At 42.7% G+C, this 22,653-nt stretch overlaps 1 protein-coding gene across 16 annotated transcripts in view; it reads right to left on the bottom strand.

Annotated features, from left to right (window-relative positions):
- Nucleotides 1-22,653, bottom strand: part of LIMCH1 (LIM and calponin homology domains 1) — a 272,533-nt gene that overhangs the window by 147,066 nt on the left and 102,814 nt on the right. For 14 of the 16 annotated variants that reach the window (XM_061585015.1, XM_061585016.1, XM_061585021.1 and 11 more), the window contains 2 exons: nucleotides 22,123-22,193; nucleotides 5,660-5,729 (listed from right to left, as the gene is read on the bottom strand). In XM_061585015.1, the coding sequence (XP_061440999.1) occupies nucleotides 5,660-5,729; nucleotides 22,123-22,193 (141 nt within the window). Of the gene's footprint in view, nucleotides 1-5,659; nucleotides 5,730-20,648; nucleotides 20,672-22,122; nucleotides 22,194-22,653 lie in introns of those variants that run through there. The other 2 variants (XM_061585028.1, XM_061585027.1) reach the window with 2 other exon arrangements.

Here is a 22,653-nt window from a genome sequence, read left to right as displayed (position 1 = left end):
CCACTTGAAGGTGTGGGCCAGAAAGAGAACACCTGCAGATACTATAAATTATTAGAAATGTCCTCTATGCATTTGAAGCTGGGGTTCTTCATCGGGGCAGAAAGTATATAGTCTTCCATATTCTACCCAAACAGATATTTTCTAGCAGATTTTTAGTAAGTTTTGGGGGCCTCAATATTTATTTATTTATTTTATTTATTTGTTCCATTTTTAAACCGCCCATAGCGAATAGCTCTCTGGCCGGTGTGCAAAAGATTAAAATACAAAATATCATAATAAGACAGCCGAACAATAATAAACACAAACAGAAACCACAGAAATATAGAAGTAAACACATTAAAATGCCTGGGAGCATAGCCAGGTCTTAACCTGGCGCCGAAAAGATAGCAGCGTAGGTGCCAGGCGTATTTCTTTGGGGAGGCTATTCCACAATTCAGGGGCCACTACAGAAAAGGCCCTAGATCGTGTAACTGTCCTCCAGGCTTCCTGATGTGTTGGTACCCGGAGGAGGGCCTTAGCTGCTGAGCGAAGTGACCAGGTAGGTTCATAGTGGGAGAGGCGTTCCACAAGATATTGCGGTCCCACGCCGTGTAAGGCTTTATACGTCATGACCAGCACCTTGAATCTGGCTCGGAAACAGATGGATAGCCAGTGCAAATGGGCCAGAACAGGTGTTATATGTGCTGACCGGCTGGTCCTTGTCAGCAGTCTGGCTGCTGCATTTTGCACTAGCTGAAGTTTCTGAACTGTCTTCAGGGGCAGCCCAACGTAGAGCGCATTACAGTAATCCAACCTAGAAGTTACCAGAGCATGAACAACTGAGGCGAGGTCATCCCTGTCAAGATAGGGGCGTAGCTGGGCTACCAACCGAAGGTGGTAGAACGCATTCCTTGCCACCGAGGCCACTTGCGCCTCAAGAGACAAGGAAGGATCGAAAAGCACCCCCAGACTACGAACCTGTTCCTTCAAGGGGAGTGTAACCCCATCTAGAACAGGGTAAACATCCACCATCTGAACAGGGAAGGCATTCACCAACAATGTCTCGGTCTTGTCTGGATTGAATCTCAGTTTATTAGCTCTCATCCAGTCCATTATCGCAGTCAGGCAGTGGTTCAGCACATCCACAGACTCACCTGTAGAAAAGGAGAAATAGAGCTGCGTGTCATCAGCGTACTGGTGGCAACTCACTCCAAAACTCCTGATGACGGCACCCAGAGGCTGCATGTAGATATTAAAAAGCATGGGGGACAAAACCGACCCCTGAGGGACTCCACAATGGAGAGTCCAAGGTGTCGAGCAATGTTCCCCAAGTACTACCTTCTGGTGACGATCCGCCAAGTAGGAGCGGAACCACTGCCAAGCAGTGCCTCCAACTCCCAACTCCGTGAGTCTCCCCAGAAGGATACCATGGTCGATGGTATCAAACGCCGCTGAGAGATCAAGGAGAATCAACAGAGTCACACTCCCTCTGTCCCTCTCCCGACAAAGGTCATCGTACAGGGCGACCAAGGCTGTTTCAGTGCCAAAACCAGGCCTAAAACCGGATTGAAACGGATCCAGATAATCGGTCTCATCCAAGAGCGCCTGGAGCTGACCGGCAACCACCCGCTCTAGAACCTTGCCCAAAAAGGGGACATTCGCCACCGGTCTATAGTTGTTCAGGTCATCTGGGTCTAAGGAAGGTTTCTTTAAAAGAGGTCTTACTACTGCCTCCTTGAGGCTACTAGGGACTACTCCCTCACTCAAGGAGGCATTTATCACTTCCTTAGCCCAGCCGGTGGTACCAGTCCTACTAGCCTTCACTAGCCAAGATGGACAAGGATCCAGCACAGACGTGGTTGCACGCACCATTCCAAGCACCTTGTCCACTTCCTCAAGCTGCACCAACTGAAACTCATCCAATAATGAAGGACAAGACCGTGCTCTGGACACTTCAGTGGATTCAACTGTCATAACATCAGAGTCTAGGTCCCTACGGATGCATGCGATTTTATTTTGGAAGTGCCCTGCAATGTCGTTACAGCGAGCTTCAGATGTTTCAATGGTATCTTGAGGACCTGAATGTAAGAGTCCTCTTACAACCCTAAAAAGCTCTGCTGGGCGGCAAAGAGATGTCCTAATAGAAGCAGCGAAGTAAGACTTCTTCGCCGCCCTTACCGCTTTTATGTATGACTTAGTAGAGGCACTTACCAAAGCATAATTGCATCCGTCTGGAGTTCGTCTCCATCTGCACTCCAGCCTCCTTCTCTCTTGCTTCATCGCTCTCAGCTCCGGGGTATACCCTGGAGCTGTATGAGCTCTGCAACGAAGAGGGCGCGCGGGAGCGATCGTGTCAATAGCCCGGGTCATCTCCGTATTCCACAGTTCGACCAAGGCCTCGACAGGAGCGCCAGTACTATCAGCCGGAAAAACTCCCAGAGCCCTCTGAAAACCAGTAGGATCCATGAGTCTCCGGGAGCGGACCAACTTAATAGGTCCTCCACCCTTTCAGAGGGAAAGAGTCGTTGTAAGTCTAAAACTCAGCAGGCAATGATCTGTCCATGACAATGGGGTAGATGAAAAACACCCCACCTCCAGATCACCATCTCCATGACCAGTGGCGAAGATCAAATCAAGAGTGTGACCCGACACATGCGTTGGGCCAGTAACAAATTGAGACAGCCCCATGGTTGTCATGGAGGCCATGAAGTCCTGAGCCGCCCCAGATAAGATAGCCTCGGCATGAACGTTGAAGTCCCCCAACACCACAAGTTTGGGGGACCCCAACAACACCCCCGAGACCATCTCTGTCAGCTCAGCTAGGGAAGCTGTTGGGCAGCAAGGTGGACGGTACACCAACAGGATTCCCAGTCTGTCTCCTTGGCCCAGCACAAGGTGGAGGCACTCTAGACCAGTCGCCGTCTGGACAGGATGCCTGATGAGCGAGAAAGTACTCCTATAGACCACAGCGACCCCGCCTCCCCGGCCCTCAGATCTACCATAGTGTTGCACCGAATACCCAGGTGGGCAAAGCTGAGAGTGGGCAACTCCTCCCTGCTGACCCACCCAGGTCTCGGTTATACATGCCAGGTCGGCACCCTCATCCACAATTAAATCGTGGACAAGGGAGGTTTTATTATATACCGACCTGGCGTTCAAAAGCAGCACCTGGAGATCTAAGGGCTGGCTGATAGAACAACCAGCAGTTCTGTGGCCTTGAGGAGAACCGGAACAAGGCACAGACACAACTTGTCTGGGGCGAGTTCCCCTTACCTGGCACGTTCTCCTCCTAACGCCATACCTCCCATTACCTGTCACTACGCCAATTGGGGCCCCCGAAAGCCCCCCCATTAAGTGCAAAGTATGCTCTCCCAGGCGCATTTTTAAAACACTTAAGCACAGACAATATATTCACACAACAGCAAATAAAAATAAAAATAGATATAAATACATACAAACGCATCCACACTATCTCATTCAAACACACAACAACAAAACAAACATACAATTAAAAACACCCACACAACAGCAACAGCCACTGGAACAGCACCAAGAGATACAACCGGTAAAATTGTTCTCAAAATGATGAATTCTTGGTATCATACCCTCTTCAGGGACCCACCAGGGGAGGATAGAAATCAAACCTTTTAAAAATCTTATTATTTATTTATTTATTAGATATCTATCCCACCCATTGTCCCAGTAGGAGCCCAGCGCGGCAATTCGCAATTTATTAAATAAAACATTTTGCCTATGTATGCAGTTTATCCACTTGTAATAATTTTCACCATTTATAAACATTCCTCAGTATTCATGATCAAGAAAAATTGGCCAAGTATTCATGCACTACACTGGAAGTCTGTTCTTATTTATGTTTACAGGCCACAGATTTATGTTTTTCAAGAAAGTTTTCAGAGCTTTTCCAAAGTAGACCTCCAGATTAAGGCAAAACTAATTTCCAGAGTTTGGAAAATCAACCCACATTTGGGAGTGAAAAAATACTGACTTTCCAGAAGCCATTTCCATTCCAGTGCAACGCAGTGAGTCATGCATATTTCCTTCTAGTACATTTAACCTAGTACTATGCCAAGCCAAATTAAGATTATATAATAAACAGGATCTTAAACTAGATAAAGAAAGAAGTGTTCCACGGGTGTATCAATCCGCTGTATAGATAGAGAATTGTATATTTTCACTGTCATTACATTATAATTTCCAAAGCCTTAGGCCCCAACTTGACAGGATGGTGGCATATGCCTGCTACAGAGCTTCAGAAGGAAACAATATGAAGTAGACAAAGATGGGGAGAGAAGAGGGGTGTTTCACCTTTCCTCTGTCAGATACTTCTGCTCTCCCCAATTGTTCACACAACCATGCTTCTCCTAGCCAGGCTTCAAGAGTGAAAGTAAGCCCAGTCAGGAAAGATGTAGTTGGCAGGGAGGGGAACAACAGTTTCGAGGGTAAAATCAAGAAGTGCAGAAAGGGTCCAGAGTCATTTTCCTGCTATGAAACCTGTATTCTAAGCAGAGCTTGGAAAAGTTACTTTTTTGAACTACAACTCCCATCAGCCCCAGCCAGCGCATGATGGGAGTTATAGTTCAAAAAAGTAACTTTTCCAAGCTCTGATTCCAAGACCTTAGTTGTGCCACCATCACATGTTGCTCTTGACTTAGATCCTTACAACTTCATCCATCTCCCTTTATGTCCTCATGGAGAGCTTCTATTTCGCCTAAGCAAAATAGATGGCTGCTCCTTCGTGTCTCACACCCGTTCTCAGCTTTCTGTTCTAGCAACCTTTCAGCACAGATGTCTTTGACATTTCCCTCCCTTTGCCCACTTCCCAATCATAAATTTCTCCTGTTGAAAATTACATGATATTTTCCACAGCAATACTCATGTTTCAGCCGAAGCAAACGTGTGTAAACTTTAAAATGCATATATTAATCTCTGTATAGCTATATTTAGGCATCCCTGTATGACACCTGGAGAGGGAAGTAAATCTGCCAGCTCCTGATTCCACATGGATGTCAAGCAGCAGGGCCAAGGGACACGCTCCTGCTCTCCACTTCATGCATTGGCTGCATGTGTGGAGGAGGAACGCCTGAACATTGCATAACTTATGACTGTTACTGCACTGGGAGCATTCTGGGGGGGGAGATCAGTGGAACCATCACATTATTCCGTAAATGGTCAATAATTTAAACAAAAAACTCAAAGTTCATTCTTTCCTACATTAGTAAAAAGGTTAATTACATAACAGATGTATATGTAATTAAGGATATAGCCTCTGTTCAATTTTGTTCCAAGACAGTTTCTTAGAAGCAATTTTTATGAATATACAGTCAGAATCAGGGCACACACACACCCTCCAAAGCAAAAACTGGACCCTGGGTGCAGTGCATTTTAAAGTGCATTACAGCAGTCAAAAGTTGTCGTCATCATTGTTTTTTAATACCACGTGCAAAGAAAAAAGCTCAGGCCAATCCAAAATTGGCCAGACAACAGTCCTAACTGGAATGTATCCCATGAAATTCCCTAACAGCAATGTGTATTAGCACTGCCCTGATTTAATAAAACACACATGCTCACATCACCTTGGAACAGATGACAGGAGAAAACTGCCACCACAGCAATGGGATGTAAACAAAACAATTGAAACATCTCAGTTGCAGATACTCACCAGTCCTGCAAGGGGAGTTGGCAGTCTGTTGATCTTTTTGACTAATCCAGGCTTTATGGAATTCAGCAACCTGTCACGAGAAAGATGTGTGTCATATGAAGGATCAGTCAGAAGACTCCAACTGCAAATTGCTTTCTCTTGGTATGAGAACGCTTAATGCAGCATATCACTGCAGCAAAATCTCAAGGCTATTGGGACAAAAGTTATGTAAGTCTGCAAACAACACTATTGTCTTAATTCAAATCAGTATCTCTAGGGTTGTCAAGACTTGAGAGCTTATGCAGTGCATACTGAACTGGAGGCCTGAGGAATGTAAGGCATGGATTCAGCCTCTGTACTATTACCTAACTCTGGTCAAAGAAAGGAAGTGCAATGAGACTGGCCATACCGGCAAGAAGCTTATTTATATCAATAGGTCAGAATAGGTCATGCAATTCCCTGACCCCTCTAAAAAGTCTTCCAGAATCAGGAGCAACCAGGAGACCTTGATCTCGCTGGCAACAGACCATCTTGCTCCCTATCTGCCTTTCCCTTGCTTCACCTTCAACTTAACTTTAAAAAGGAGCTGAAGGTGTGGTGGTGCAAGCGAAAAAGAATGAGAAATGGAAATCAACCAAGGGACAGTCTATAGCAGGAGTGGTGAACCTGTAACCCTCCAAATGTTGCTGGACTACAACTCCCATCATCACTGACTAAGGCTGACTGGAGATGGAGTCCAACGACATCTGAAGGGCCACAGATTCCCCATCTCTGGTCTATATTTCACCCAAATGGAATGGTCACCACACCACAGTGTGTTCTGTTGAGCCTGCTAGTGGGGTATAAATCCTTCTCACCACACAGAAGCATGGCACGACTAATGCTGCTATAGGTTACATGGAGAGAATTCATCCCACAGAGACCACTTCTGGATTTCTCCACATACTGAAAACAATGTTTGGATGAGACATATGATCCATGCTCTGGTAATCTCCCTACTGGATTACTGTAATGCATTGTACATGAGGCTGTCCTTGGAAGACAGCTCAGGAGCTGCGTACAATTAGTGCAAGATATGGCTGTCAGAATATTACCGTTTCAGACGGGTGGAACCATATTAGAACAATTCTACAGGAGTTACATTGGCTGCCAGTGCCTATTTCCTTTTAGGCCCAATTCAAGGTCCTGGTGCCTACTGGTGAAGCCCTAAAGACTTTGAATCTAAATATCTGGAGAAGTACCTTTCCTTATACTAGCCTGCCAGTATCTTAAGATTGTTGGGAGGAAGCTCGTCATCAGGTCCCATCATTAGGAAAGTCCACTTTGTGGTGACACAGAAGAGAGCCTTCTCCATAGCAGAAGTGCCCCCCCCCGAGATGTGACTGGCACTAACACTGTTGTCTTTTTGGCACCGTGTTAAGACATGTTTATTTGTTTGGGTCTTTTAAGAATTTTAGTCTTGATTGTTTAACTGCTCTGTTGTTGATTGTTTTTAGCTGCCTTAAATTGTGGATTGTTACATGTGAAAATTTTTATTGTTGCTATATGGTAGCTTTCTTTGTTGTACACTGTCCTGGTATCCATATAGATGAAGGGCTATAAATACTTTAAATAAGTAAGTAAGTAAAGGGGGCAAACAACAAAAACAAGAGGCCAAGAATTTGCCAAGGAATGCAGTGGCAAAAGAATGAGAAGGACGAAAAACACAGGGTGTGCTGCCAAAGATGGAGGTGGAATGTCATAGCCATTGTTAACAGATTTCAAATCTCAGAGAAAGAGAGAGATTGAACTGCAGGCTTAACATCCTTTTAAGCAAAATTCCTAAGATCAGAGAGTTAGTTTTGGTTTCCAGAAGGTTTAACTTTGTCCAGCTCCTATCACAGAAAAAGTCATTTCGAAGCCCTTAGCCATCTGTTACATTGTAAGTTTTTTTCCACTCATTTACCAGTTGAGTGTAGGGGGGAGTCTGATGCTCCACTATGTCACACCTTATCTTGGTTCCCTTATCTTTAAAACAATGAGTTCAACTGCTTTGTTGAAGTCACAAAGGGAAGGAGAGATATCAAGTAAAAAATGAAATTTGAAAGTAATATGGACCTTTCCAATAATAATAATAATAATAATAATAATAATAATATCCCACCTTTCCTCCCAGAAGGAGGAATTTCCTTCCATTTCCAGCATCTATTATGACTCAGATATCCAACATAACAGGAAGACAAGAATGTGTGTATCTGTAGATCAGTCAACTGCTAACACTACAGATGTTGTGTGTGGATGATAACTTAAGTTTGTAGAATGCTGAAAGGAAGACTGCACATCAGCTTCCAAAATAATAAATCTTAAAATTGGTGGGGCATTCAAAATGATAATGGGAAGAACTGTAGTAGACATAATCACCCAACAAATGCCCACTGCACTAGTCCAACTGTCATACCCAGGATGGTTGTGCTTGAAAGGGCAAGAACAGCAATCTGCCAGTAACTTGGTTCAGCAGTTTAAATGCTAGTAGAACAGTAATTCCTTTACAACAGAAGTGCATTCTGAAGTAGCTGGCAATGGCTGCACCACCTGAAAGGTAAACTACAACATCTTGAAAGACCATTAAGTTTAAAATTTGCCATCTGCCCATCTATGCAACAAGAATGACTATGTGGTAAGTTACCAGGAAATTAATAACTACCCTTTTAAGTTCCAGGACAGTTGTGTGGGTACTAGTCAGGAGGATACCTTCCTACTACTTCCTATGCACCCAAGAACAGAACTGGGTGCTGTCTGTTCCCACTAGGTAGAATCTAGTTTGGATAAACTTGTATGGGTAGATGCTACATATAATGGAGGAATGGATCAGGCCATCACCCAGTTCAAGGTTCACCAAGTGTTGACTTATTGGACATAACGTATATCAGGAGTCGCCAACTCTTTTGGACCAGAGGGCACATTTCAAATATTGAGAGAGTGCTGGGGGCAACATTCACAAAATGGTTGCAATGGGGCATGGCATAAGACAAAATGGCTGCCACAGGGGTGTGGCATAACACAAAATTAGAGAGAAGTCCTGGTGAAACGTTTCCCATAATTGTATTTCTATACCAGAAAATTGTATTATTGTCTATTGTCTTTATTTATACACCACCATTTTTCCAAAACTGGAACTCATGGCGGCTTCCAGATAAAAAATACATATAATTAAAAACATACAAAGTCTACATTAAAATAAGATTAAACTATTTCCAATATTAAAACTATACACACATATAGCTAAAAGAGTTCAAACTAGTTTAAAAATGATATAATAGACATTAGCAATGCAGCACCCTTCACGCCCTATCCTTAGCCTTCAATTCCAAAGGCTTGTTGGAATAGGAAGCTCTTTGCTTGTCGGCAGAAGGACTGCAAAGAGGGGGTCATTCTTACCTCCCTAGGAAGGGAATTCCAAAGCCTAAGGGCAGCCACCGAGAAGGCCCTCTCACGCGTCCCCACTAGTCGTACTTGAGAAGATGTGGGTATTGAGAGAAGGGCCTCTCCTGAGGATCTCAGGGCCCGGGCAGGCTCATACAGGGAGATACGGTCTGATAAATAGCCTGGACCTAAGCCGTATAGGGCTTTATAGGTCATCACCTATAAAAGGCTTGACCTGTTAAATTTTCACCTGCCACACAGATGTTAGACACAAGAACTGTGTTTTCCCCCAATGCCAAGCCAAAGCCAAAGCCTAGACTGCCATCCAGCACCCACTTACATGGAAATAAACCTCATTAAACACAAAGACTTACTTCTGAGTAGACACATATGTCATTGTACAGTAAGTTAACTATCACTGTTATGTCTCGAACTGTGATTCCCAACCTGGGGGCCATGACCCCCAGGGAGGCCAGGAAGTCATCCTGGGGGGGGGGGCTGTGAAGAGCCAAGAGAGGAATTATTTATTAATTTTTTAAAGAAGTCTTCATGCCAGCTGAAACAAAATGAGCAGGTGCGAGCAACTTTCATTCCTGGCTCCTCGCCCCACTCCCCAAGGAGACCAGCTGATGATTTCTCTTCCTGGGCTTTCTGCTCTAACTCCTTATGAAGAAGAGTAGCCCCAACCTTTGCATGCTGCTTGGACCAGTGACGACAGCAGCAATAGCAGAGGGAAGAGAGTGCAGACATGGCTGCCAACATATACAAGCGGGATGTGGGTGGAGGGGAGTCCACTGGCCTCCTTGCAATCCCTCCCACAAACCACCAGACTCCTGAAATGTGACTGACACAGAAAAAGGCACACAGAAGCAGTGACACACTCTCCCCTCCCCATGCATTTCCTGTAGTCCCACACAGGCCATTACCAGGCTAAGTTGAAGGTGGTGGTGGTCATGGGGGGGGTGAGGGAGAGAAAAGAAGAAGGGGAAGTCATTCCTCACCCCTTTGCCTGAGAAAGAAAGAGAGAGAGAGAAAGGAAGTGGCAGTTGAGAAGGATTCCACCCTTGTGTTCACCATCTACTCCTCCCTCCCCCACCATGGGACATTCCCCCTTTGGTGTAAGGGGATAGGAGGGAAGTGCGGGATGGGACCATGAGCATTTATTTTGAGGCATCGCTGCCACCTAGGGTTGCCAGGTTCTTGGCCTGAGACTGATCCTGTATCTTTAGGAGAAGAGAAAGTCAGCCAAGTGCAAGTGTTCTTGCAACTCTGTAATGAGAAAAACCATAAGGTGGAATTCTCCCTCCCCCCTCCACAACTTTTAAAGATACAGAAGACCTCTTGGTTGCTAGGCCTGGCCTCCAAGAGGTCTTCTGTATCTTTAAAAGTTGGGGAGGGAGGAGGAGTTGGGGAGGGAGGAGGAGTTGGGGAGGGAGGAGGAGGAGGGGAGGGAGGAGGAGGAGGGGAGGGAGGAGGAGGAGGAGGAGGGGAGGGCAGGTTTGATCATTTGCATGCTTTTTGAGTTCAATGGGATTTATTCCTGTGCAATCATGCTTAGGATAGGTGAAACTGACCTGGGGGAGGGGCGGGAGGGCAGGAGAATGGGTGGACAGGCACTGGGCAGAGGGGAAGCCCCTTTCCTTTCCAAAAGAAAAACATTGTGAATAGTATCATTGCTTTTCAGCGTTTCCCCCACCTTTTTATTCTACAGCAGGCACATGTAGCCTCCCACCCAAATTTAAACCAAAGCTGTCCCTGGCCACATCCACACCAGACCTTTATTTCACTTTAGACAGTCATGGCTTCTCCCAAAGAATCCTGGGAAGTGGAGTTAGTGAAGGGTGCTGAGAGTTGCTAGGAAATGCCCTGTTCCCCTCACAGAGCTTCAATCTGAGCAGCTGACTGTTAAACCAGTCTGGCCACTGGAGCTCTGTCAGGGGAATAGGAGTCTCCTCTCAGCACCCTTCACAAGCTACACTTCCCAGGATTCTTGGGGGGAAGCCATGACTGTCTAAAGAGAAATAAAGGTCTAGTGTGAGCATTAGCCAAGCCAAGTACCTGTGAGTCTGGCTTTTAGAACACTGACAGTTGATTCTTACTGACCATGCCTATGCTTATCATTGACTTCAATGTAAAATTCTTAAATTAATTAGAAATCAGCCAGGCATTTTTTTTAACTTTTAAACTGCAGAAGATGAAGGTCAGAGTATGGGGCAAGGTCAATAATAGGATCACAGGTACTCTGTGAACATGGCTGATTTTTAATTAATTTCGATAAATTATGAGAACACTAACAGACAAAAGTCCAAAGGGGGTCTGGAGTTTTTTTTTCTCTTTTTACATGTTGAACTCTCAATTCTCTCTGACTGTTTTGTGTATCACCATGAAAATTTAGAGGGTTAAGCAAGCATTACTGCATTCAGGACTATGAGTTTTGTAAGGATTTGTTTTGAAATGAGCTTATGGGAAGTATCAGAATGGCATGGGGGTATTTTCAATTTAGCATTGTGGAATGAGAAAAATCCGTGCTGGCTATAGTATACAGCCACTCTTGTGGCTGTATAATCAGTTAGCATGTGGGAGTCACAATTTTTTTTGAGGTTACAGAGGCGCTCCCATACTCATAAAGGCTGGAAACCACTGGTCTAGTACACCCAAAATGCTGTGTGCAGTATTCAGTAAAATCAAAGTGGGATTGCTTAAGTATAAGGTTGAAATTAATGATACAATATTCTTGTTTTGTAAGTGGTAGAATCTGTTCAGTTTGCATATAAACAAGTTACAATTTTTCTTCCACACCAGCATAACAATACCAAGCAATAAATACTTTATAAACTTAGGAATGTAATGTTAATGTGGATACTTCCACCTAGTGCCAAAATTTTCCACAGTGGAAAATAATATAGAAAGGGGTACACACAAAAAAAGCAGAATTTATTTAGATTGTTAAGGATGCACAAACGATGAAACTTGATTGCAGGATTTCCCCCACATTTCAAACACCAAAAAAAAAAAAAAGCAACTCCTGCAGGTCTTAATGCAAATGCCAAATGTCAGAAGCTGCCTGAAATAAATCTTTTAAAAATGTTTGCATTGGCTTCATGGAAGGTTAAGTAAGAAGTGAAGGGGAAGGGAGAGGAAGGGCTCCAAGCTTGCAGAGAGAGGAAATGAAAAATGTGGTTAGACCACCACTATTAATGATTAGGAACCAAAGCTTATGAAGAATGGGAAGACAGGGAAGACAAATCCTTACTATTCAGCTCTTTGCCTTAAGCAGCAAAATAGACTGGCCATTCTTCAGCATATTTCTTTCAATGCAAGCTGGCTTTTCAAACTATTCACTGAAAGCAGTGAACTAAAAGTTAAGAGTCTTATGCATAGTCTTTCAATATTTAAGTTGTCAAAACCAAAGTGAATTGGACCCTATTAAGACTCAAATGAGTGAGCTTTTACTTCCTACATAAAATATAATAATGTAACAATTTTTAAAATGGCTGGTAAACAGGGTCGCTGTTGGGTTCTGTTCTGAAAGAAGGAAATCAACTGGAGGCTGCTGCCAGAAAAACACCAGGTTGTAGTGAAGAGAGACCTGCAGTGCCAAGACTCAAGTTCAAATCTCCATTCACCATAGGAACATAGGACGCTACCTTATACCGAGTTAGATCATTGGTTCATTGAACTCAGTACTATCTACACTGGCTGACAGTGGCTCACCAAGGTTTCAAGGTAGGAGTCTCTTTAAGCCCTACCTGGAGATGCCGAAGGTGGGGACTTCTACATGCAAAGCAGATGCTCTACCACTGAGATAAGGCCTTTCATCCAGAAAACACACTGGGCGGCCCAAGACAATAACTCTCTTTCAAACAAACACAATCTTGGAGAAGGGCCTTAGCTCAATCGCATGCAGACAGTCCCAGGTTTAACCCCTGTTAACTCAAGGTAGGGCTGGGAAAGGTCCATGTCTGAAATGCTAGAGAGCCACGGCTAGTCAGTGCAAATAGCACTGAGTGAGATGGATCAGTGCTGTGACTCAATATAAGACAGCTCTCTATGTTCCCAACCTATCTCAGGATTGTGCTGTGAGGATAAAATGGGGGGGCGGGAACTATATTCACCACCCTCAGGTACTTAGACAATAAGATGGGATAAAAAGTGTAATATATAAATAAAAGCAACTCCAGAAAGGTGGCTCAACAAAAGGTAACTTTTCCCCTGCGATTCCATAAGCCCAGCAGCAGCAGGTCTCATGCTCATGTGCTCCCTCACTCTAAGAAGACATCAAAGTGACCAAACTGACATTTGTGCTGTAATTGTGAAGTGGGATCTTCCTGCCCTTGAAAGATAAAAGCTTTTTGACTCTGAATTTTTAAAAGGATATAGGCTTATTTCAAATGATGCTGTAACAAGACAACATGTTTGTTTTGGAACCCCTAAAAAGACTATATGGAGCCCTACGGTCATTAAGGAAAGCCCTCTCGGTGGTTGCTTCCCAGCTGACATTGATCCATGACAGGCCCTTTCCAGCGGTGGCTCCCCATTTGTGGAATGCCCACCCTGGCAAGGTGTGTGAGAAAGGTGCATCTCCCCTCCCCTGTTTACCCAGTCTTTTGATGGCTAAAAGATACTGTTCCTGACAACATTGAAATTATTAGCTATGAGGTCATGTGACTGTTTTAAATGTTTATAATTATTTTTAAATAGTTTAATACATGTTTAATATCGTATTGTTTACCACTTTAGTGTCCTAGGCTCCTTTGAGAGGAATAGCAGGATATAAATTTAATCAATAAATAAGACATGGCAATATTTAGAGTCCAATTTATAAGGTCTACCTGATAGCTCACAATGAATATAGACATTTTCTTCTGAGGTATACAAGTCTTATACAGATAGCCATGCCCAAAAGTTGGGATCAGGACTCTCAAAGCTGTACGATATCCAAGTGCAATGTGGATAGTCTGCTTCAATGGTAAGAATGCAAGCTGGAAACGTTACATAGCTTTAAATTATTATTTTTAAACAAAACTATATATGGATTATAACAAATTGTACTCTGTGTAAGCTGCTCTCATTTTAGAGAATTATAGTTTTTAAAAAGACTGACTGCATCTAGTGGGACAGTGACATCATTATGACTCTGTTATAACCCACAATAGTCTCTTCTACAATTCCATAACTGTTCTTTTGCAGTCAAGGGATGAATGGGGAATGGGAGAGGCAATATTAAAGTTCCGGGTTGAGAAATATTACGGGCCTTCCTCTAGTCAACACTTTCGGTGAAATCCACCTAGAACAATATATAGGGCACAGAGCTATTTCAAACGTTGTAATAAGTAATAATCAGAAAGTGCGAATTTGATAATTGAAATGCAAACTGAATCAAATTTCTCGCTCATCCCTAGGTGAGATAGTGTGTGCCTGTATTAAGTATGTCCAGGTACATATGCATGTGTAAAATTGTTAGTGCAACAGGACCTGCTTCCAGGTTATATGGGCACCCACTGCTCCCGAGTATATAGTCCATTTCTGTTATTGTATCTAGCAGAGTTCTAGAAAAGACTAGCAGTTATAGAAATATGCCTGAACCTTAAAGGAACCCTGCAGTTGTTATAGCCTATTACATTACAGGTGTAGTTGTCACCTGTAAGGTAGAAGTATCCATCTTGCCCTTCCAAACATGCAACATATAAAACTATTATGATTTCCAGACTAAGCAAGTCTGTGAACTAGACTTGCTTATTGTAGAGGCTCAGGAAATGAGCCTCTATACATGATGGAACCTGCTATTCCATGTTCAGGGAATGAGTCCTTTGGGAATACAAATGACTGCTTGGAGAGGTTTAATATTAGGCCAGTCTTCCCCAACCTTTGGGTCCCCAGACTACAACTGCCATAATTCCTGACTATTGGCTATGTGGCTGGGGCTGATGGGAGTTGTAGTCCAACATCTGGGGACCCAAACGTTGGGAAAGGCTATATCAAGCTTTTCTGTCTGCAGTGCTGCTCTGTTCTGATGGAGGACAGACTGCTGGTCTGGTAGAGCTGGCCCAGAAACTAGCACCTTTACCAGAATACACATGCATAACTTCAGGAACTTTAGTCTAGGTAACCAGAGTGCCCTTGTAATGAACCTGGAACAGAGCTATCATGAAACGGCCAGAGCTTTCCCAGAAAAAGCAGTTTTACTGAGAAAGTAAAACAAAAGGCAGATTGCAAGGTAAATGGATTGAAGGCTTGTCCCAGAAAGGAGCGGGAGATAAGGTCCTGCAGAGCAGGAGATAAGGCAGCAGGGAGCCAAGAGTAGCTGCATGGTGATGCTTCAACATTCAAGGAAAAGGATGGGGATAAAGCAGTAAAACCTGGAAAGCTAGAAACAGAGAAGGGGATAATACTCGCCCACAAACACATGTTGAAATGCAAACAGTTTGCCTGGCTTTGTTTACTTATTAGAGATTTAAAAGCATCCAAGATCATAATCAATTTATTTACAGGTATTTCACTGACATAATCAACAATATTATTCTATGTTACTTGTAATCTATTCTCTTGTCCAGCATTTCTTGAAGTAGAAAAGTGATGCTGACAATGACCACAAAAAAATGTTTCTTGGACTGAGAAAATGGTTCCTTACTAAAGACCTATGGGTAAGAACTTGTTGTTGGGAAAAAGTCTGTTCTGATTAAAAGAAGTGTTCTCATGCTGGAGACACCTATGTTCTCTGAAGAGTGCAGTCAATGTCAGAGCTAGGGACTCCCAATTGGAACTAGTTAGCTGTGGGAATGCATGTCCATTATGGCACTGGAAAATTCCATCCATGAAGCCTTTCGTTTGGCTGTTAGGATTTAATTTAGTTGCTATACTTTTACTAGCCTCATCTATTGTTCTTGTGCCCCCACGCCCTTCCTGACAACTTCACAACACCTTGCATGCTATGTTCCTTTGTTCCTGGTGGGGTCAATGCTTCTGTGCCCTGTTGGTACGTATTAGAAGTAGGATCAGTTAGCTTATTTGTTTTCGTTCTGTTTTATAATTCCCAAATATATTCTTAATTGTGTTTTCTCACTATGTCTTATTGGTGCTGTGGTTCTCTTTTATGCTGATATTTTAAATTATTTTTAATAAAGTTACCTCATATTTATTGGTGTGTGTTCTTCCGGGTTCAAGCCTTGTATTAAATCCAGAACACTGACTATCTTGGTTAACTGCTGAGTAACCTACTTGGCTTGGGCTCCAGGAATCAGAGACGCTGGTTCTTAGCTCTTGCTCCCTTGGAACCCAGGGATGTCTGGTTTAAGTTTTGGAAGTCGCCTGGCCCAGATTGGAAGACTTAAGGAGTGGTGGCAGTGTACTATCTTCCAGGGTTGAGGAAGGGCCATAGCTCAGAGGTCCCAAGTTCAATTCCCAGCATCTCCAGATAGGGCTAGGAGATAATTCTGTCTGAAATCCTAGACAGTCTCTGCCAGTCAGGGTAGACAATATTGAGCTAGATGGACTAAATGGTCTGACTCAGTATAAGGCAGCTTCCTGTGTTGGTTTCATACCTGGTAAGTTGGCAACTGCTGTTTGCCTACAAGAGTTGGTTCTCAAGATATTGCAATCCATTCATCTTGACACACCAAGGGCAGGGAAAAGCACCATGTGTAGCACCACACTACAAACTGCAGTATGGGAAAGAGCTTGATGTGGAGAAGTCATTTTAAATCCAAAAAGAACAGCCACTCAAAAAGGTTTTCACATTTGCAGATCTGTGGCATACTTTCTTTTCCCAGTCTATTACTAGAATACGCATAATTCTTTCCTAGTCACCATTTACATATATTTAAAAAGAGACACATCACAAGTTTTACAGATGCACACTCTTGACTTTATGAGACATCTGTGTGTTATACACTCAGGTATCGGACCATAGTAAAGAACATAAGAGTGAGAATCATTCCTTTACTCTTCTCTTACAATGAAAAGTCTGAACAGAAGCAAGTTGCAAGTGTATGAAACCTGACTTCATATAGTTTAGCCAGGGTTCAATTAATCTGAAAACCTACAAATGAAAACTCATTTGCTTTCAGCTGACAAGAGATTTATTAAATACCACTCCCACTTTAATCTGTCTACAAGACCCTTCATATTCCCCTAGCGTACAGCTATTGGAAACAAGATGTCATTTCCAATCACTCAATGTGGCGCAAAGAACTAGCACTTCTAACCAGGTGTGTATCTAAAACAGCACACTCTTCTCTAATTGCGAAACAAGAAGCAAATATATAGTGCACACAAACAGTAACACAAATGTGCTTATTTTCTGGATTGCTTCACAAGTGAATAAGTTTTAATGTAAATTACTCAGCAATTAAGTCACAGGTAGATCATTTGAACTTGGGGTTACAAGTGACATATTTTTTTGAGCCCTACTTTTGTTGTTGTTGTTATGTGCCTTCAAGACAACTACAACTTATGGCAACCCTATGAATCAGCGACCTCCAACAGAATCTGTCATGAACCACCCTATATAGATCTTGTAAGTTCAGGTCTGTGCCTTTCTTTATGGAATCAATCCATCTCTTGTTTGGCCTTCCTCTTTTTCTACTCCCTTCTTTTCCCCCCAGCATTATTGTCTTTTCTAGTGAATCATGTCTTCTCATTATGTGTCCAAAGTATGATAACCTCAGTTTCATCATTTTAGCTTCTAGTGATAGTTCTGGTTTAATTTGCCCTACTTATGAGAGAGCAAATGTGCCTTTTCTTTTTGGTAACACTCTCACAAGTGATTTTTTTATTAAAAAAAATGAAATGCTGGTACTCATATCTTGATAAAAGTACTGTGGGTGTCAGCACAAAATAGCTGACATGGGCAGCAAAAGAAGAGGTACTGGTACTCCGTACTGATGAGTACTATCACAAAAAAGTCCTGACTATCACCACAAGGAATGGGGGGCCAGGATGATGAGTTAAAATCATTTGGTGTGGGAGCTAGGAAAGCTATAGGAGACTAGGCAGCAGAGACCCAAGAGAAAAGCGAGGCTGCCACCAAAGGGTTGCCACCAGAACAGACCCTGATTTCAAGACCTCCACACCACTTTCAATACTGGTATGCAGCACCATCCCTTTCTCCTAAGTTGAGACACAGGCAAACATCTCTCTTTCTTTCCTTCTTTATTTATTTCTACACCACCATATCGTAAAATATGAGGGTGGTTTACAATGTTAAAACATAAAACACCATTTAAAAATAAAAACTCTCCTCCAGTGTAAACAACAGCAGACACTCTGAGGGAGCTCTTCTTTTTTTTCTACTTCAGTGTTTCACTCCCATGTGCAAGCCTGGTCACAAATACAACCAGCTGAGGGACTGAATATATGTTATGCACAAGTTGCATATTGGAGCTCTTCCGCCATTTGAGAGTTTGGGGTTTTGTTTGTTTCAAGAACAGCTGCTTTGGGGGAGGAGATTTCAACAAAGAGGAAGGGCAAGCAAAAGAAAAGGCTAAATTCCAGCTTCAAACTTTCCACCCTGACACTTTTCATGTCCCAACTGTCCTATCCAGAAGCAGCCCTAGAGATGTTTAACAGGGTGTGTAGTCTGCTAAAATGCAGCACTGTGGCTACCAAATTAATTTATTGGGATAATTACGCCCTGGCTCTATTTCTAATAGTACCCAAAGGAACAAAGAATTCAATTTGGGAGAAGGGTCCACATGTTTTGGCTGGCCTTTACAACCTACCCCAAAATTATGGTCATCTACCTCTCTCATGGCTGGTTTGGTGGTTACACCATCACCATCAAAGAGCTCCAGATGACTCAGCCAAAATATTCCCCTACCTCTCATTCCTACAAGAAAGAAGCTTGGAGCTCATCCATGTTATGGCCACTCAAGTGGGCACTCCGAGCTAGGAAGGGGCAAATCTGCCCATTTTGATTTCTCTCATTTATTTTCCATTTTTTGAATCTTAAGTTCAGTTTGACACATTTGTGCATCCGTTAGCAATTGTTCACATTCTCATAAAAATTTGTCAGCATTTTAATTTACATTTCTCCAAATATAAAATTCTTGGAAGCAGTTTTCCCTAATGTAATGCATTTTTGTATGTTATCTTCACTAATACATACAAGCCTTTTATGCAAACTTTCCCCTAATATATACATTTTTGTACGCTTGTTTTTGTCTGGAAACCTACATCACAACATTCAGAGAAGTGCAAATTTCAAAGGATAGGTGCATTTCAGCTTGCATACTGTTTCGAGAAGTGTGAATTGGGTAGATTCATATTAAAATGCAAACAGAAATTTCTCCTTCATCCCTACTCTGAGAAGTGGCTAAGGGGGCCCTGGCTCAGGAAAGGGGGGATGTCTTGCTGGTTTGGCTCTGCATGGCTATCATCAGCTCAGCAACGCGATGGTCAAACCACTCCCAACCTTGTAGCTGGGAAGGGGACAAGGAACATTTTGCAACTGTCAGGATGATGTCTGCCCACCTTAGCACTTCAAAGGCTGGGGCTCACTCATCATGACTACCAGATGGCAGCAGAATATTCTTCATGGCAAGCAAAAAATGTGATAAGTCAGCCAAGGCTGACTTGGGAACCTAACACCCCGTGCAAGCAGGATTGCCAATAGCTGATCACACTCATGCCAAAGTACAACAGAACAATTCCCACAGGGTAAGTTTGGTCTGCGAACCTGACTGGTCAGACAAAGGGTATTTTCAAGGAAGCAGGGCATTTTTTTCTTCTTCTTTTATTGATTGATTGATTGATTGATTGACTGATTGATTATTTGATTTATATCCCGCCCTTCCTCCCAGCAGAAGCCCAAACATCCACAAACTGGTTAGACTGAGATTAACAGAGTAACATAAACTGAGCAGTAACTTAATTCCCTGATAATTAAGGACTTTTCTTCCAAAGGCACTATTAGCCAAGGTCTAGATGTACAGCTAAGGACACAGAAAACATACAGCTGCAAGCCTTGAAAAGCCACACCTCTGCTTTTTAAATACGGCTATCAGTTCGTCACATACATGTTTGATAAGATGTGAAAGTGCAATGGCGGACACATCCATATGTATATAGTATTTTTACATCCAGCCCTTTCCCCAGGAAGCTTAAAGGGACATACATGGCTCTTTCCCCACCTCATTTTATCCTGTGAGGTAGATTAGAGGAGGGGTGGGGAGCCTTTGGCCCTCCAAATGTTGCTGAGCTTCAACTCCCATCAGCCCCAGGAAGCATAGTTTTGTTGCGAGGATAGAATGGAGAGCAAATCATGTACACCACCTTGAGCTCCTTATAGGACAGGTAATAAATAAAATAAAATAATGTTTTGATCAAACAAAGACTGGCAGTTTTTGTATTTTTTTGAATGGATCAATATTTGCAAACACAGGGCAGCCTTCCCTACCCTGGCACCCTCCAGATGTTTTGAACTACAACTCCCATAAGCCCCAGCTAGCACATGTAGGAGAATGCAACTTTTTACTTGCATAGAGCTCATAAAGAAGTATCAGCTGTAGCGTATAGTAGATTCTCTGTGGACACAAATGCATTTGATACACAACCACAAATGGGAATGCTTGAGGAATTAAATCTTTACAACATTCTGAAACAAACTGACCTGATCTGCACCTCATGTAGGATTGGCCCAAAACAGTTTGATGCCTGAGACGAAGGACAAGATGGCAGCCTTCCTCATTCCACACACAGAAGTCAACTAGAGTAGAAGTTAAATGTGGATTTAACACTGGTGATGAAGTACTGTCCTCTGCCACACCTGAGGAACCAAGCTTGTTGGGGGAGGGGGTCAGAACATGCCATGTGGCATACCCATTTCTGTCCTCCAATAGTGGGAAATGGCCAGGAGGCTTAGGAAAAACAGCAAGGAGGCTAGGACTGCTTTTGTCCCAGCATGTATCACCTGAGGCAGTCACCTCACGTTGCCTAATAGTAGGGTTGCCTAATAGTAGACCTCACAGTCTAATGTGCAGACTGGAACTTAGTGAACCATCAGATTTTGCACTTTCCAAATGTTCCGATGCAGTCCTCAGCTAAAATATAACACATTTAAAAGTACATTTTTAGGGAAATATCCATTGCTGGTCATATTCAGAGTAGACCAGTTGATTTCAGTGGATCTACTCAGAGTATAACTTAGTTGGATATACATTTTTTACTAAAATAATAAATGGCAGAACGTAGATAGGTTTTGCCCCTTACCAAAATTGGTCCCAGATTTTTTACTTCCTTCCACAGAACTCCATGGGATCCTTTAGAACTGAGCCAGCTACTATCTGCACATCCTCATCCTCTCAGCTGTTTCTTGCTGCAACTCTAGAATATGATATAACCCTGGAAACTGGCATGTATAACACAAAGGAAGGCAACCTGATGGACAATCAGGTCAAACTAAAGCAGATTCACTATTTTCTCTCATTGTTATCTAAGTTATTCTTGTTTCGTATTCTGTTCTCCCCAAAACCAATAAAAACATTATTAAAAAAAACAGTAAAGCAGATTCCTTGAGCTATAAGACTGCTCCTAGGCAACAGCAGAAGCCTGCATATTAGATAATATTGGCTGAGAGCCTCCCTTATGAGCTCTACAAAGAGGTACATTACATCAAGAATGGCAAAGTTCCCACCAGATGTGCATGCATACTTTGGGGAATGCTTGGACAACCCACCATGAGCATTCAATTCCTAAGAATACAACACATCTGATAATGAGCCTCAGTTGTTTGCTTTGGCTAAACTTGTTTTCAAGTTGGAGGTGCTCCACACAAGAAGTTTCCTTTGGCTTGAGGTTAGACGACTCTTAACAGCAGGCCTGTGCTATAAGGTCTGGGAAAGTAACTTTTCTTCTTAGCAAGTCATAGCACAATTTATCGCATCTGAGGGGCAATCTAGACGTGATGAAATATTCCCAAAGCTAGGTCAACACACCAAACTCTACTAAAATAAAATAAAATGGTTGTGTGAATCTTCCTCAGTTCTATCTCCGTAGCTGCAGATAACCTGAACATAATAAACATTATTATAAGGACTTCACAAGGAGACCATAAAACTAGTAGTTCAGCGTACAACTTTACTTACTCACACAGCAGAACACCATTTTCTAATCCAGACCGAAAATCTTTATCACCAAAGGTTCTTCCCGTTACTTGCTGTAAAAGAAGAGGGAGAAGAATTAGTTCATCAAATTGCAGTATTTTGTCTTCATTTTTAACAAAAACTAACTTTATAGCAGATCATCCCACAGCTCAATATTTTGTGGCAGTAGTTTTGGAATAATACCTCTGGCCACAGCCTAGACATCTCTTTTCATTCTACATGCTGTATCCAAGTAAGACTTCAATGTGTCTACTCTGGGTATGATAGATACAGTCTTATGGCTTAGTAGGAAACTAGGAAACTTAGTAGGAAAAGGGTTCTCCACTGGCCCAACACTTCATTCTAATTTAAACCACATTACTTAATAAACTGGCTGTTGCCATCAGCTGGTAATGATCCAAACAGTCACACCAATGGATTGCCTTCATGCAATTACTTATAATTATATAAAATCCCAATATGCTGATTTACAGAGACATGCCGACTCATTATACATTTTTGAACATCTAATGA

The sequence above is a fragment of the Rhineura floridana genome, chromosome 9, assembly GCF_030035675.1.
Source record: "Rhineura floridana isolate rRhiFlo1 chromosome 9, rRhiFlo1.hap2, whole genome shotgun sequence".
Lineage (NCBI taxonomy): Eukaryota > Metazoa > Chordata > Lepidosauria > Squamata > Rhineuridae > Rhineura > Rhineura floridana.
The sequence above is the reverse complement of the archived record's forward strand: the minus strand, read 5'-3'. Positions and strand labels throughout refer to the sequence as shown.